The 15171-nt window shown below is 44.0% G+C and overlaps 1 protein-coding gene across 1 annotated transcript; it reads right to left on the bottom strand.

Annotated features, from left to right (window-relative positions):
* Positions 1–4202, bottom strand: LOC130190789 (transcription factor Sox-10-like). The gene is made up of 4 exons (XM_056410401.1): positions 4117–4202; positions 3099–3754; positions 2420–2691; positions 1–2260 (listed from the first exon to the last, which is right to left on the bottom strand). Exons 2-4 carry the CDS (start codon positions 3536–3538, stop codon positions 1476–1478), a joined length of 1497 nt encoding a protein of 498 aa, XP_056266376.1. The 5' UTR covers positions 3539–3754; positions 4117–4202; the 3' UTR covers positions 1–1475.
* Positions 4203–15171: the final 10969 nt, after the last annotated feature.

Genomic DNA, 15171 nt, shown 5'->3' with positions numbered 1-15171 from the left:
TGTTTTTTGTATGTTTTTTATAAATAAATTGATTTAATAGATGACAACAATAACGTTTCGACATTGCTTTTCTTGTATGGAAGCAAAGATACTCAAGTGAATGTATAGCAAACACTTTACAAAACTATCCAGAATTATACAAAATGAAAGAAGCAAAGGAGTGACACACAATGCATTATTACTGACATAAAAAATAATAACTACATGGTAAAAGGGTCAATATAAAATGATGACGGATGCGTCGCTTAATAGAGGTGCAGCCCGTGGTAATGACCATTATTCACATTGCTGAAGAGGAAGAGGGCTGTTTGGGTATAATATGAGGAAGAAGAAGAAAAAAACAGGAATGACAAAAATATGCTTTTGGCCTACATGCAGTGCAGCGCAGTCGTACATGTGATTCTAATCCTTAAGTAGAACCCAAAGCTGGCCAATTATCTGCAAAGATTTGGTGTAGATTTTGCACTTATAGATTTTAACTCAGTTATTGGAAAGAAATGTAACGCGACTCAGCAAACCGTTATACTTAAAAAGCGAGCGAGAAAAACAGGAGGACTGAAGCACATGTGGACTGCTCTGACATTCTGAACACCTTCAGCATTATTAGCAGGTATTCAGTGTTGTATTTATCCTTCGATGTTGGCACAAAATGAACCGAGTTGAGGTAAGTGTCCAAGACCGAGCGTTAAGCTGCAATACATCTCTTTCCCTCTGTTTTTCCTATTTTTCCCCTTAAATGCTAAATTGTTCAATTCAGTGAAGTCAATGCGATGAAAGGATAGAAACACAGAGGGTGCTATGTACAAAGAAAAGGGTTGCATCTTTCCTTTTCTGGCCACAAGAAGAAGAAAGAAAACTCCAGGAAACATCTTGTTGAAAACAAAAACATGCTTTTCCCAAAGCAGTGGTGCAGATGTATTAGTGTAATTATCAAATCAGTCAAAATAAAGTTACACACTTGGAGATCAACAATGACAATAAACTTACTACTCATATAAAATAACACAATAACATCAAGAACCCCTCCCCCCCATCTTTTTATCTTTAGTTTGGTTAATAAAATCTGATTATGTCGATATCTAAACCCATCGTTTCAGAGTCACTCATCAATGCGACATCCGCACTTGTCTTGTATACAAACTTGCTGAACGTCCAGACTCATAAAATGTACGATGGCACACGTTTGTTAAGGCATATTTGATTTCTGATTGGCAGTTGACCCCAGGAGTCACACTTTATGTTGTGTGAGTTTGAGGCTGTTCATTTTATTCTTTTTAAATGTCTGAGGCCCCGTGGATGCGTCTTGCATTATATTGGCTCGGGAAAAAAAGTAAAGTAAAAACCTCTTGTATAACATCAATATGGCACGGGCGCTCACACGCACACACAGTCACACACTCACATATTTGCACACCCTCAGACACACGGATCCACTCGCACACTTCCCATATTTCCCTCTGCTCAGCTGGTCTCCCTCAAGGTCTTGTGAGTGTGGTGTAAACAGGCTGCTCCCAGTGCGTGGGGCTGTGGGAGGGGGCCACGCTGGAGGGGTCTCCAATGGTAGTGTACAGAGGCCTCTGTGTAGGGCCCATGTAGGAGAAGGCTGAGTACAGCCCCGGGGCCTGGCCGGAGTGGGCGTAGTACGCCCCGGGGGCCTGGTGCTCTCCGTACTCAAACTGTGCCCGGGAGGCCAGCGAGGGGAACGCAGAGCCGTAATGAGGGAGGCTGAGCGGGGTGTAGGTGACGTGGGCGCCTGAGGAGGGAGAGGACGAGGCCTCGGCATAGTGGCCCCCGGCCGCGGACTCGCTCTTGATCTGCGCCTTGGAGGGGTCGGATGAAGACGGGGAGGCCTGAGGCTGCTGCTGCTTGGAGAGCCACGCCGAGTGCCCGCTGGCGGCGGCCAGGGCGTAGGCATATGACGAGGCCGAGGATCCGACCGCGGGGGCCCCAGAAACACTCTGCGGGTGGCCGTTTGGCGGAAGATACTGGTCAAACTCGTTCACGTCGAACGGCTCGATGTTAGACATCACCTCGTGGCTGATCTCGCCGATGTCCATGTTGCCGAAGTCAATGTGGGGTTTGGCGCCCGACGAGGACGAGCCACCGGAAGCCCCCTCACCTCCCACCCCGAGGGCCCCCCTGGGCCCCGCTGATCCTCCGGCCCCCCCTGCTGCCCCCTCCCTCTTTGCATCCGACAGCTTCCCAGACTGGAGCTCTGTCTTCGGGGTGGTTGGGGGCGTGGGTGGGCTGTGACCCTGACCTATAGAGGGGGAGACAAGAAGGGACAACATGATCAGGTACAACAACGTTTGTCTCTTTGATTTCTTTTCATTTTGATCCACTTTTGTTCTCTTCCCCTCAAACATCTCCAGAAATGTGAGAATGTAAACTCGGACGATTGTGCCCACACTCAGCATACCAGCAGGGTGGTTGTGGTGATGGTGGTGGTGGTGCAGGTCTCCCAGGGAAGAGCCAGCCCCGCCATTGTGCTCCAGGTGCAGGGTCTTGTAGTGTGACTGGGAGTGGCTGGCCTCCCCTTCCCCCTGACTGTCGGTCTCGCCAGCAGTAGCCAGTTTGCCGTTTTTACGTCTCCGGGGCTGGTACTTGTACTCCGGGTAGTCCTTCTTGTGCTGTTTCCTCAGCCTCTCCGCCTCCTCGATGAATGGCCTCTTGTCGCTCTCATTCAGAAGCCTGGGGTGGTGGTGGTGGGGGGGGGGGTTGAAACAAGCAGCGATTTTAGTCTCGCAGGCCTATCTGAATTAATAATAAAGTTTTAGAATATGTCTGAATATTATACATATTGTCGCATTCAAGCACAGAGGATAATGAGGGTATAACACATTTAGCGACACATAATCTACATTATATTAAAATAAGCTCCCAAAAAAATATGTTACTATGTGTATTCCTTGTTTACAACCACAAGCGTGAGTTTATAATATTCCCACTTTCTGCTGTTGAGTTCAGCAACTATGCCCCCACTTATCCTTGACGCACAGGCGACGCAGGAAACGCGCCACTGTGGCCACACTGTTCCTCTGTGGAACAAGCAACCAACCTACCCCCCCCCCCCCCCCCTCCCCAATCCCAATACAAACCTCCACAGTTTGCCCAGGGTCTTGCTGAGCTCCGCGTTGTGCAGGTGGGGGTACTGGTCAGCAAGTTTCCTCCTCGCCGCCTGCGCCCACACCATGAAGGCGTTCATGGGCCTCTTGACGTGAGGCTTGGCTTTGTTTCCGTTGTTGACGCGCACCGGCATCGGAACAAGTGTCCAGTCGTATCCGTCCAGCACCTGACTGACCGCCTCCCTGATGCCGATCGGGAAGCGATCGTCGAGCTCCGATTTGACGACGACGCCTCCGTCCTCCTCGCTGCCGTCCGCGACGCAGAGCGAGGTCAGCTGCGGCGGCGGCGGCCCGGCCAGAGGTGAATCCTGGCTGGGTGGCGCCCCGGGTTGAGTCGGTGACATCGAGTGACCATCGTCTGACCCTGCTGGACTCAGTTCCGCCTCGGACAGGCTGTGCTCCTCACCGGACATTTTGTATTACTTACAATTAACGACAAGACAATCCGCGAATGTGAAATTAGTTTCAGAGAGAGTCCAAACTAGTATGCGTGGTTGATTCGTTTGAATTGAATAAGATGTTCTGGATCCCAGTTATTGCTGACTCTCCTCAGGTAAAGCCATACTGCTGCGTTCAAATGTCCAAATCCTTTCAACTGTCGAGATCCGTCTCAGCAAAAGCAGTCACACCTTTAAAAAATTAAGAAATAAAAAGTAAGTATATAGAATGAATTTGTGACCAAATTTGAAAAATGATATAATTTAAGTTTTTATATGAATCAAGAGCCGGTTTACTTTACTTAAGCAAAACAGGTTAGCGGATTAAAAGTGACCATATAACGGCGCTTCCAGACAATAATAATAGCCTGATAATGAAAATGCTTTTCGGAAGCAAGCAACGCATCCAGAAACATGTATTTCAATCGAAGCCTAAAATAACGCTAAAACTCTTCAAATAAGAAATAATGCGACTGGCACGCGGCCGAAATACTGATAAGAAATATCCCCTTTCATCATATAAATTTAATGTTTAAAAAAATTACATAACTTACCAATTTAGATGTCCAGTGGTTCGACATGGGAGTGTGTGTGGCTGACTGTAGAGCCGATGAATGGCTGCTCTGTGTGGCAACACCGGAGCTTAAAGAGCGCCTTGTGAGGAGGACTGGGAGAGAAAAAAAAAGAAAAGTGATTGAAAGTGGAAAACATTCCCAGAGAGGCAGCATTCCAGCACACAGACGGCCCCGCCCCCTCCCGGGCACCGCACCGCGCTCCGATTGGCCCTGTAATTAACCCGTCACACTCCGATTGGACGGGAGCACCGCACTGTTAATGCCGGTCTGTCCATCACTGCAACATTTCCAACAGGGAAGAGGTGAGATTTTTACATTGGAGTGGCTTAAATGACTCTACAGTGCGCCCATTTAGAAGCAGGAGAAGGCCAGCCTTGTTGGACGTGTTGACACGTTATATCAAACAAGTAAACAATCATGGGGAGAGTTATTGCCTCGTGGTCGCGTTCCTCAAAAAAAAGGGGTATCCTTCAATTCAGCTCTGATAATACAATTCAGTTTGATCACATCTCACATCTTTTATAATCTTTATAATACAAATACAATCTTTTATCAGAAAGGCATACGTTCAGTAAATGAATGGCTCATATTTGTATAGGCCAACAATCAATAATCAGGAATAAAGGAATGGTTAGATTGTTGCAGTTTGTGATAAAAAAGCTCGTAAGAAAGTCACTAATAATTAATTCTGCATCAATCTTCTATATCCGACGCTAAATAACATTTAAAATAGTAATAATCTTTTTATTTTAATTTAAAAAAATACACGATCTTATAATGCAGCTAACTCTGGCATGCAAACACACTTATTTATATTTAATATCAGATTTAGAATTGGGAGGAATTAATGCAATTGAAAAAATTGCTTATACATTATTGTATATGATGGGGAACGACCCAGGCCACTTCCTGGCAACCTTTTTTTGTGAAATGTTCCGAATGTTTGTTTCGAAAATAAATCTTGATTTAACACCTTGGTATACCAATCTCTTATGCATCTTGAGCCAGCTTATCGATCCTATTATAATATCGTTATAAAGGTGGCAATGAAAACACGGACAGCGCTCGAAGACAGAAACTAAAGAATACGTTGCTCTTATTGTCAAATGTGATGAGAGTCAACGTGGCTTTAAACATGGTATATTTACCAAAAAAACTGAACGCATGGCAAACAAGTTCGTCACCCCCACATGGCGGTGATGTCACAAACACATACAATCATGTAAGTGAGTGTGCAGTATAGGCACGTTTTGGGGTAATATTTTAGGATTTTAAAAAAAATTTGGTTTCATGAGGTCAAATGGCGAAACAATGTGATCATTAAATATTCCACTTTTTTTGCTCAAAAGTTTTAGAAATCAGTGTTACAGAAATCCCCAGTTAAATGTTAGAGGTATATAGGCCTAAAGACTGAATTGCTCCAATCAAATAAAATGAAACAGAATGAATTCATACATATTTCAATAAAATAGTATAATCACAAAAAAGGAGATTCAGTCTGGGGACTTATAGGATGGAGATTTCTTTTAAAAAGAAAAAGAACACAAACAAAACCAAAATAAATAAAGATGAACTATAACACATTTTAAAAAATCAAAAAAAATACAAGTTTCCTGGAATATATGAAATGACGTCACTGTGGTCGTGTTGTTGTGCGTAAAACAAGACCGCGACAAAAGTTGTCTGCTTGGTCATGATGTGTGCCGTTAAAGCGTGGCCTGATGGGAAGCAAGGGAATCGACTTTCACAGCATCTGATGCGCAACATGACACACACACGCACGCACACACACACGCACAGACACACGCACACACTAAATGAATGCAACAATAACCCCCTGTGTGTCCGCAGCCTCTCGATGAGCCTGACCTCTCCCTTTTCTCTCTCTCCCTCGGCTCTCTTTGCTCTCTTTGTCTGCATCTCAGGTGAATAGCAGCATGTGATCAAACGCCCAAGCCTCTATCCATTAACCCTCGTAAATGAAGAAGCAGAAAAAAAATGGGGGAACAAAAAGCAGTGTTGTGCTTGCAAAACATGGAAAAAATTGATAACAGAGAGCGATGTGTGCGTCTTTCTCCCCTTATGTCCGGGCATAGACACCAGTCGTGCACACACAGAACAAGCAGAAGGGCCGCGCGGATCTCCCGGTATTCCGCCGCTTTTTGCAACTTCTCAGTGCTCGCGCGCGGCACCTGGACCCGGGCCTTCGGAGGGTGATGATGGTATGGGGGGCTTGAGTTTGGGGATGATGGTGGAGGGAGGTGACAGTTTGCGGTGGTGGGGGGTGGGGGTAGGGGTGTGTGCGTGTGTATGTGTGTGTTTGTGTGTGTTTGTGTGTGTGGGGAGACACCTCCATGATGCATCCTCCGGGATCCTGCATGAGGCCCTCCGAGGCTCGGGAAGTGAGTGGTTATGTCCGTACGATACGAGGAGAGGTGGGGTTTGTTCTTTATTTCCACGGAAGCTGTTTCAAAAGTGTCGCGTCGCTCTGCGGCTTGTTCGCCCCGTTACAGGCGGGAGGGCTGCAGGAAGCTGCGGTTTTACCGAGTGTTTAGTTAGTGCAGCTGCCCCCCACCCCCCACCCTCCTCCACTTCCCCTGAGGGGTGTCTATCACGGACGGAGAGAGGCTTTTTAATTTATTTTTAATTTATTGTCATTGTGTTTTGCTGAACAAGTTCAACGCGAAACGTAATAATGAAACGGCAACACATCATGTAGTTATAATTCGCATATAAATTCGCATATTCATAGAATTATTAATAACTTTATCATCAGGCGCTGTGTGTCTTTATGTTGCTGTGACAATGTCGTGACACTATTCCGTGAACCTGTTATTTATCACCTCCAAACGATCCTATCTGTTTCTTGAGGTTAAAATATTAATTTTGTAATTTGTAATCGCAGTGGTTCCCTTTCATATGGAACTATATGGTTGCATGATGTTGGAAATTAAAGAACGCGTTTGGAAATAAAATAGATTATTTAAGTTAACCTAAAAGCTAGAACTATATATTTTTCTACACTGAAATAAAAGGGTTGAGAATGAACAACTAATATGTGGCTCCTGTTAATGCGGTACAGGGCAACGCGTCAACCTACATTTTATTTGTCTTTATTATCTATGCTTAAAAATGATCAAATGTTCTGAACTGAGACACAATAAATAATCAATCGAACCTCTTAAACGCTTTAGTTTGCTGAAGAGGACAGCTATGCCCTAAACGCATTTTAAAATAGAAATCAAGACCGAATAGTTATAAGAGATTGTTTTTATTGTATATATTTGTATATTATTGATGCAGATAATGTGGCTGACACAAAGTCGGTTAAACAAACAAGACGAACAGAACGTGGCCAAAACGATGCCCCACGTTTTATTAAATAATATGTTATTATTTTTTAATTAACGTTTTTTTTTAACGCGTTAACATCAGTTTTTGTAACGAATGGATATCAACGAATGAGGCGACCATGTGTTATTAATATGATCATGTTATGGTTTTCATCGGACGGTTTATTCCGGTCGTCCCCAACGGGCCTCAGAACGCGACTCGACACGCAAAGACAAAGACAAACCTCGATTAATCTCTGAAGATACTAATTTTGATAAGTGCTGTGTGGTTATTATTTGTTTCCACTTCATTCGCCTGCAGGCCTTTTGTTTCAGCCAAGAAAACAGACACGATCTGTCCGCTGTGTCAGTTCTCCCATGAATATTATAATCACGGTGTCATACCTCGTGTTGTGCTTTTTAACGAAGAGCCCGTTGATGTTCTGCTTTTATTAAATGTGTTCTGTGGAAGCAATTTGAGTTTTTGAGATTTAAAAAAATTAACTTCAGGTTTGAAACTGTCCTGAAAATGAATTTAGACTCCCTCTGTTGAACCCGCAGTGCGATGACATCAGCACTGATTTAATAGACTAACGTATTCATGTCATCACATTGATAATCTCTGCATTAATTCCTCTTCAGTTGTAACTCATGCCCCTTATGAGACATTTCTACAATCAAACAGGTGTTTGGTGGATCATTTTTTGAATAAGCTCTTGGACATTTTCTGTCATTGTTTTTAAGTATACGGATATATGTGCAGGTTGGATGTCACATCTTAGTGATCCAAATCTCAGAGATAAAGAGTTCATAGTTTCTTCTTTTAAAATAAAGAAGAAGAAGAAAGTATGCTCCAGACTGCCATGGGCCCTCGGGGCAGCTGTAACTTGTTTGAAAATAGAGCTCACATGGTCGCATCAGTCCCCGCGCTAACCTGCCACGTGACTGTTGTAATGGGCCTCTCCATGGCTGCGCCGACCACTGGGTCACAAGAAGCCCGTTTCCTGCGGCTCCTGAGGAAGAGGATGAAGACATGGTCTCATGATCTGACGGGAGGGGGTGCATGCGGGGGTCAAAGAGTCAGCCTTCAGGTGCACGCGCTTAGTCATGGAGGGACGTTCTTTTTTCTTCCACGTGATCCGGATGAGTTCAAGGCTCACTGAAGAATATATATACTGTATGTATATATATATTTACATCTATATATATATATATATATACAGTATATATATATATTATTTAGATTCAATCAGATAGACAGAATGAAGTGATCAGGTTGGAAGGAAGGACAAAGGAGGAAGGAAGAAGGAAAGAAAACGCCTTTTTGTTGTTGCTTTGGCTTTAATACTTGAACATCCCCGGGGGGGGAAATTCCTGAATTCTGACGATGGTTGGAGACAAAAAGGGGCAAGAGAGAGACGCAGATAGTGTGTGTTTGTGTGTGCGTGTGTGTGTGATAGAGAGAGAGAGAAAAAGTGTGTGTGTGTGTGTGACAGAGAGAGAGAGAGTATGTGTGTGCGTGTGTGCGTGTGTGTGTGTGTGTGTGTGTGTGTGTGAGAGGGATACAGATAAGACGAGGGTGCAGTCAAATATTCACACGCTGGGTCACATTCTGCATTAAACTGATGTATAATTGGTGGAAAGCATTCATCCCCTTGTCAATAGGCACATTTTGGGCCTGAAAAGAATGCCGTCATTTGTTCCCAGTGACGGTTCTGATACCCCACGTCAGAAATAGCGAGGATTGGAGCTGGAGCACGTCTTCTCCATTCTTTATCGGCCTCAAAATGTGCCTGTCATTTTTGAAGATGTGACTTTTACCGGACAGGGGCTTTTTAAAAATCTCCTCCTCCTTCTTCTGTACATTGTGTAAGACACTGCGCTTGATTCATAAATATCGTTTGCTCCCAGGGTTTCTATAAAGAAAAAGAAAAAAACAGAAAACCCCAAAAAAACAGTTGAGGTCAGAGCTTTTTTTCCTGCTTTTTTTCCAAGGGGAATTCCAGCTCTGCAAGTAGAAGTTATTATCAATAATACTGAGCCTCATGTGACTCAAATATGTTGACCCGGACAGTGTACTGTACATGTGATCGAGAAGCTCTCCTCCAGCGGATTTCTGAGACCCGTGCTGTGATTTCACAAGACATCTTTGACACACCGGAGACAACTTTGTTGCTGTTGCCACCTGAGAGGTTTCGTGTGTCGAGGGCGGCCAGTGACGACCTGGTTGTCAGTGAACATGTGTGAGAACATGTGGATTGTTTTGGGGACTTCTATCAGATGAGATGAGACGTTTGGTGACCTGCTAAGAGGCCCAGGACTTATTGGGGGAATTAATGCTTACGAGGAGACAGATGGATTTGCATCACACTGAGGAAGGGCTGCAGGTGTTTTCATGCAGACTCTGTACGTGTGGATGATGCCGTGACACGCCATCCACGGGGACGAATAAAAAATGATTCTGCTATCTGACCCGTCACTCCTCTTCTTTTTTCTTTCCATTTTCACCCAGTAAATTAGTGCAGCTGCATCACACTTAAATGGGTGCCCGTCTTTTTCTTTTTTTCCCCTCTGGGAGTGTATGTGACCAGCCATGAATCCTCTCTTTGTGCTCGTCTGCAGTGTCCCCCCCCCCCCCCCCCCTATAGTTTCTTGCCTTCTTGTCCTTTTTTTATTTGGGAGAAGAGGGGCTTCGGTTGCAACGGCGGCAGCGCTGGTGAGGTGGTGGTGGTGGTGGCGACGGAGCGGGTGACTTGTTGGACCACATTCCTGTGCAGCTGTGGAGGCTGGTGCAGGGTGGGGGTGGTGGGAGGGGGAGGGTGGTGGAGGGGTGGAGGGCAGAGCAGGATCATCATTGCATTGCAGGACACCATGAATGGCCTATTGTTCGGCGGTTTGCTGTGTCCGCATCTCTTCGCCTCTACTGAGGAAGAGAAAGAGAGAGAGAGACATAGCAGAATAAAAATTTAAAAAGAGAGAGATTAGGAAGCGATTTGTGGTGCTGATGAGAAAGAGAGAAATAAAGCAGGATAATATGTGTGTGTGTGAGTGAGAGAGAAACCCCAAAAAAGAAAAGAAAATCTGGAATAGGCTCCACATTCGGGCCTCTGACGCGCTCCCTCGCGGGGAGGATGTCGAGACAGAGTGTGATGGCGATGATGAAGATGGCGATGATGGCGACGTGCACAATGGCGGCATTCACATCGGGACCCGATGACGCTTTTGTCCCTCTGTCATACGTGCCAGCACGCCGTTTAGTCACGCATATATTTCGGCTGTTCGGCACACTTAAAATTCTTCCACCGTTGGAAATGTTTCCTTTATGCCTAGAATATTGTGTCTCACAAGTGTCTGATTCAGCTTTGTGAATATGAGATTGTGTGGTTTAATGCGTGGTGACCTAATTATTGTACATTTTCAGATATTCTGGAGTAGTTCTCTCTTGATTGCGAGGGTCTTTGTCTTTGTCTTTGTGTGACTTTTAAATATTATAAGAAAGAGAAGGAAGCAGAAGTCGAGTGAATTGGGACCGTGTGAACCAAGGTGAACTCAGGGCTTCACTGATGAAAAACTGCAGACAGTTTCATTTTTTACCTTTTTGGCGTTACACTCCGGCTTCCACTGACCACCAATCTGCTGATTACTTCCAGAGTCCAAAATGACATCGTCCAATATCTTGTCTTGTTTTATAAACTGTCCAACACTCAAAGAGATTTACTTTACAATAATGTATGACAATGAAAAACAGGTCCTCTCATTGGATTGGAGAGGATATTGTTTTTATTTGCAAGAGGGCTCAAATGCTTTATCAATTATCAAAAAAGTTGATAGATTAATTCATTAAATGAACTAATCTGTCTAAGGAGCTGGCATCACTGTCACGTCAATGTTCTGGTCCTCGTGGTGAAGTCTTCGGTTGATAACACGAGAGGTGCGTTATCGAGCCGTTCACGCTGCCAATGCACCTTTATGACACGCCCCAAGAGACTGGTTCGGTCTCGAGGTTGTCCACACCGGGGTGGTGGTTGTAAAGGTCAAACACTGGACTCAAGCTCAAAGTTGACATATTGTGAAGTGAGTGGTTAGTCGTGTGAGTTGTGTGAGTCATTAGAGCCATTGGTCACGTGAATCACAGGTCACGTAGGTTGTTAGTCAGTTAAAGTCAACCACGCTCTTCTCCTAACTTAGTCCTTTTCTAAACCTCACTTCTCGGGAAGATGGAATTTTATTTTTCAAAGTAACTTTGTGCGTAACAAACGTGTATTGACGCACCGTCTCTGACATCTTCACAACTGAGGATGGAGGGCCATGTAGAGCGTCACAGTTGCAGCCCGAGCTGTAGTCTTTGGCGTGTTGGGATGAGAATGCGTAGGCTATATAAACAAAGATAGGGAGTATCTCTATTTCCTCTCAATGGCTGCCCTCTTGGCGGCTTGCACCTAACAGTACTAACGGTGCTAACAGTGCTAACGGTGGTAACAGTACTAACGGTACTAACAGTACTAATGGTGGTAACATTGCTAACAGTGCTAATGGTGGTAACAGTATTAACGGTGGTAACAGGACTAATAGTGGTAACATTGCTAATGGTGATAGCGGTACTAATGGTGGTAACAGTACTGACAGTTCTAACAGTGCCAACGGTGGTAACAGTTCCAATGGTGGTACCACTGCTAACGGTGGTAACTATGGAAACAGTGCTGGCAGAGCAATTCTTTTCTACCTGAGGGGGAAACCGGAGGACGGGGGCTACGTTTCTGCAACGATATTTCTGCATTACTTTGTAGGACTTCCGGATTTTGTAAAATTTGTTTTCTATGGATTTCTCTTGATTTTCTAACTTCCATTTTGTAGGCTGTCCACCCAATTCTCCCTTTGCGACTTCTGGTTTAAAGAGTCAAGCAGACAATCTATCACAACAAATTATTTATTGTACCACTGTTACTAGATAATTTACATTTCCCCAGTCAACTGTATGCTCACCTCAAATTTTAAGACCATTGTAAACATCGAAATAACTCCGATGTAATTTATTTTATGCTGTGATAGTTGTCTTACTAATTGATCCAAAACCACAAATAAAGTGATGCATTTTATGAAAACAAAACATCTGTGTCTTGATTTTAAAACAACTTTGATTTTCAATAAACTATGTTCTTTATAATGTCTTTTTTTGTATGAAAATGAGAGAGAGAGGGAGGGAGCGAGAGAGAGACAAAGAAAGAAAGTAGCGCAGACTTCCCAATCATGAGTTCTTCTCGGAACATTTAATTAGTCTGTGTGAACGAAAGAGAAAGAGGGCGAGGGCCTGAGGGCTGTGAAGGAGAAGATGACCACATGAAAGGCGCTGTTGTTATCAGAGATTAAAGGCAACGGGACAGAAAGATGGATGGATTATTGGTCCGTAGAGAGTGAGACATATCCTGATTTATGATTTCTATTTTGTTGTATGTTTCTCCTAATGGCCTGAACACTCACACACACATACACATGCACACACAAACATACACGTACACACACACACGTACACATACACACACACACACACACACACACACACACACACACACACACAGGTGTTTAGGCTCACACATTCAGAGACTGAAAGGCAGAAAGACGGACACACAATTGGATGGAGTGCGATAATCAGAAGCCCAGTGAGTGTAACACGTTTGACCCGTTATAAATATCTAACATTTTACACATCTCTCATCTCTCAGAAAAGGGGAGAACCCTGAATTGAGTTTGAAGAACTCAAATATTTTTGATGAAATGTGAAATGTCGGGCATTCAAAAAGGAAAAGTTGGGAATTCTAGGATCATCGCTGCATTGCAGGGCGTCATGAAAGGCCTATTGTTCTCGGTGCTACAGCGTCAGCTCAAGACAGAGACGGAAAAAAAAAATTAACAACGGCGAGAAAAAAGAGACATTTTTGAAACTATCGGTTTCAGAAATGTTGTACATAATTGATTTTTCATGTGGTTTACATCGAGAATTCAAACAAAAACTTTTTACACGAAAAAAACACTTGTTTAGGTTTAGGAAAACAATTTTGGGTGAGATTAAAATAAATAAAGTGAGTTAAACATACACAGAAAACATACGCAACTTCAAAATAACTCAGAAAAGTGTAAAAACGACAAAAACATGTTGCCTTTGTCCTGTTAATGGATATTGTTTTTTCAGTTTTATATATTCAAAATGCTAATGCCTTGAAAATAATACTTGGGGTCATAATGATAATAATTAACAGAGTAAAAAAAACATTGGAAAAAGTATGACAAAAGTATTGTCAAAAAACAAGTATCTGACTCATTATGCAGAACCACACATTGTATCACTTGATACGAATTAGTGATGCAAAAATGTTGTGCACCACTTTATTGTTGCAGCTATTTATTCCAACCTGCAAAGTAACTAAATTTATCAAATAAAGGTAGTTGAGTTAAAAGTAACAAGTGACATTGAATGGAAATACTCAAGTAAAGAACAAGTATCTCATTCACTTGAGTTATTGTACTTAGTAGTTTCTCACCAATAAAGAGATTTGAGGAAATAACAAGAGTGCGAGCAGGACTGACTCCCCGGACACAAGGCAGGGATGTTGATTGCTGTAATATTTTTGATTAAGTTATAGATGCTGAAATGTGACTGACTGTGCTGATGTCCGCCTATTATATAAAAGAAGCAGCAGACAGACAGACAGACAGACCAAAGTATCCAGAAGATGTTTGCCCTGTGGTGCTTCCCAGCCTGGATCAGTCGGGCCTCCTCTGCTGAGCTGAGCTGTGTCGAGCAGCACACAATGCTCCTCTGTCCCCGGCTTCACAGCTCCACGACACACAACAGCTCATTATGGAACCAGAGATCCCCCGACCACGGCTCCCGGTGCCTAAATACTGTCCCCTGCTGAGCACACACACACACTGTCACCGGCTCTGGTCGCACAGCCCCGAGGCCATAAACAGCCAGTGGGGCCAATAGGGGCCACTGCAGATATACAGCGTGGCACACACATGAAAGCCCGCGCACACACTTACCCTACACGAGGATGAACACACACCACCTTATTAGGAAAGATCCAAGTCGCCCATTAGAAGTCTTAGCAGAGGTCGCGGAGGTCACCCAGCTGCTGTGCCTCGCGGACGCTAAAGACAGGGGAGGTGGGGGGGGGGGGGCTGTGACGGTGCAGTTAATTAACCAGCATCTGAAAACTGCAAGGGGGAGAAGGATGCGGTGACAGCAGGAAGATGGGCAGGGGAAGTGACTCGTTAGAGTGGCCATGCAGGAGACGACATCTAAACTCATCAAATATTAGAGAGCTTCACTTCCAAATGTTTAGGGATCACGCAAAGCAAAGAAGTTGTCACCTGGTGTGGTCTTGTGAGTAAGTTGTAAAGACACAAAGACGAAGTTAGAGCATGACAGTGCTCTAATGATCAATAATGTTAATGAGGAACGGTGGCCCGGAGGTTTGCACCGACGTGGGCAACAAGGGCACCGGCTTCAGATCTGGGTCTTGGTCTCCCTGTGCTCTTCTGAATAGTTTGACTGGTCATATTTAGCTATAAGGAATTTAAGCATAGGTTCAAGTTTCCTTATAAAGTACAAACCTATCTATGCACATTAGTGAAAATCTAAATCAATACGATTCCCTCTCCATCGCCCTTTAAATCAAAATTATGTTTTTATATTGTTTGT

The sequence above is a fragment of the Pseudoliparis swirei genome, chromosome 24, assembly GCF_029220125.1.
Source record: "Pseudoliparis swirei isolate HS2019 ecotype Mariana Trench chromosome 24, NWPU_hadal_v1, whole genome shotgun sequence".
NCBI classification, from domain to species: domain Eukaryota; kingdom Metazoa; phylum Chordata; class Actinopteri; order Perciformes; family Liparidae; genus Pseudoliparis; species Pseudoliparis swirei.
Note: the sequence above shows the minus strand (reverse complement) of the source record. Positions and strands in the feature narration are given on the sequence as shown.

Bases quoted from the DNA above. Each gene is read 5' to 3' on its own strand.
- LOC130190789 (XM_056410401.1), bottom strand. From the start codon at position 3,538: ATGTCCGGTGAGGAGCACAGCCTGTCCGAGGCGGAACTGAGTCCAGCA. The intron at 2,692-3,098 runs GTTTGTATTGGG...CCACCACCCCAG, and splicing joins ACCCTGGGCAAACTGTGGAG to GCTTCTGAATGAGAGCGACA. The intron at 2,261-2,419 runs GTATGCTGAGTG...CCCCCTCTATAG, and splicing joins TCACCACAACCACCCTGCTG to GTCAGGGTCACAGCCCACCC.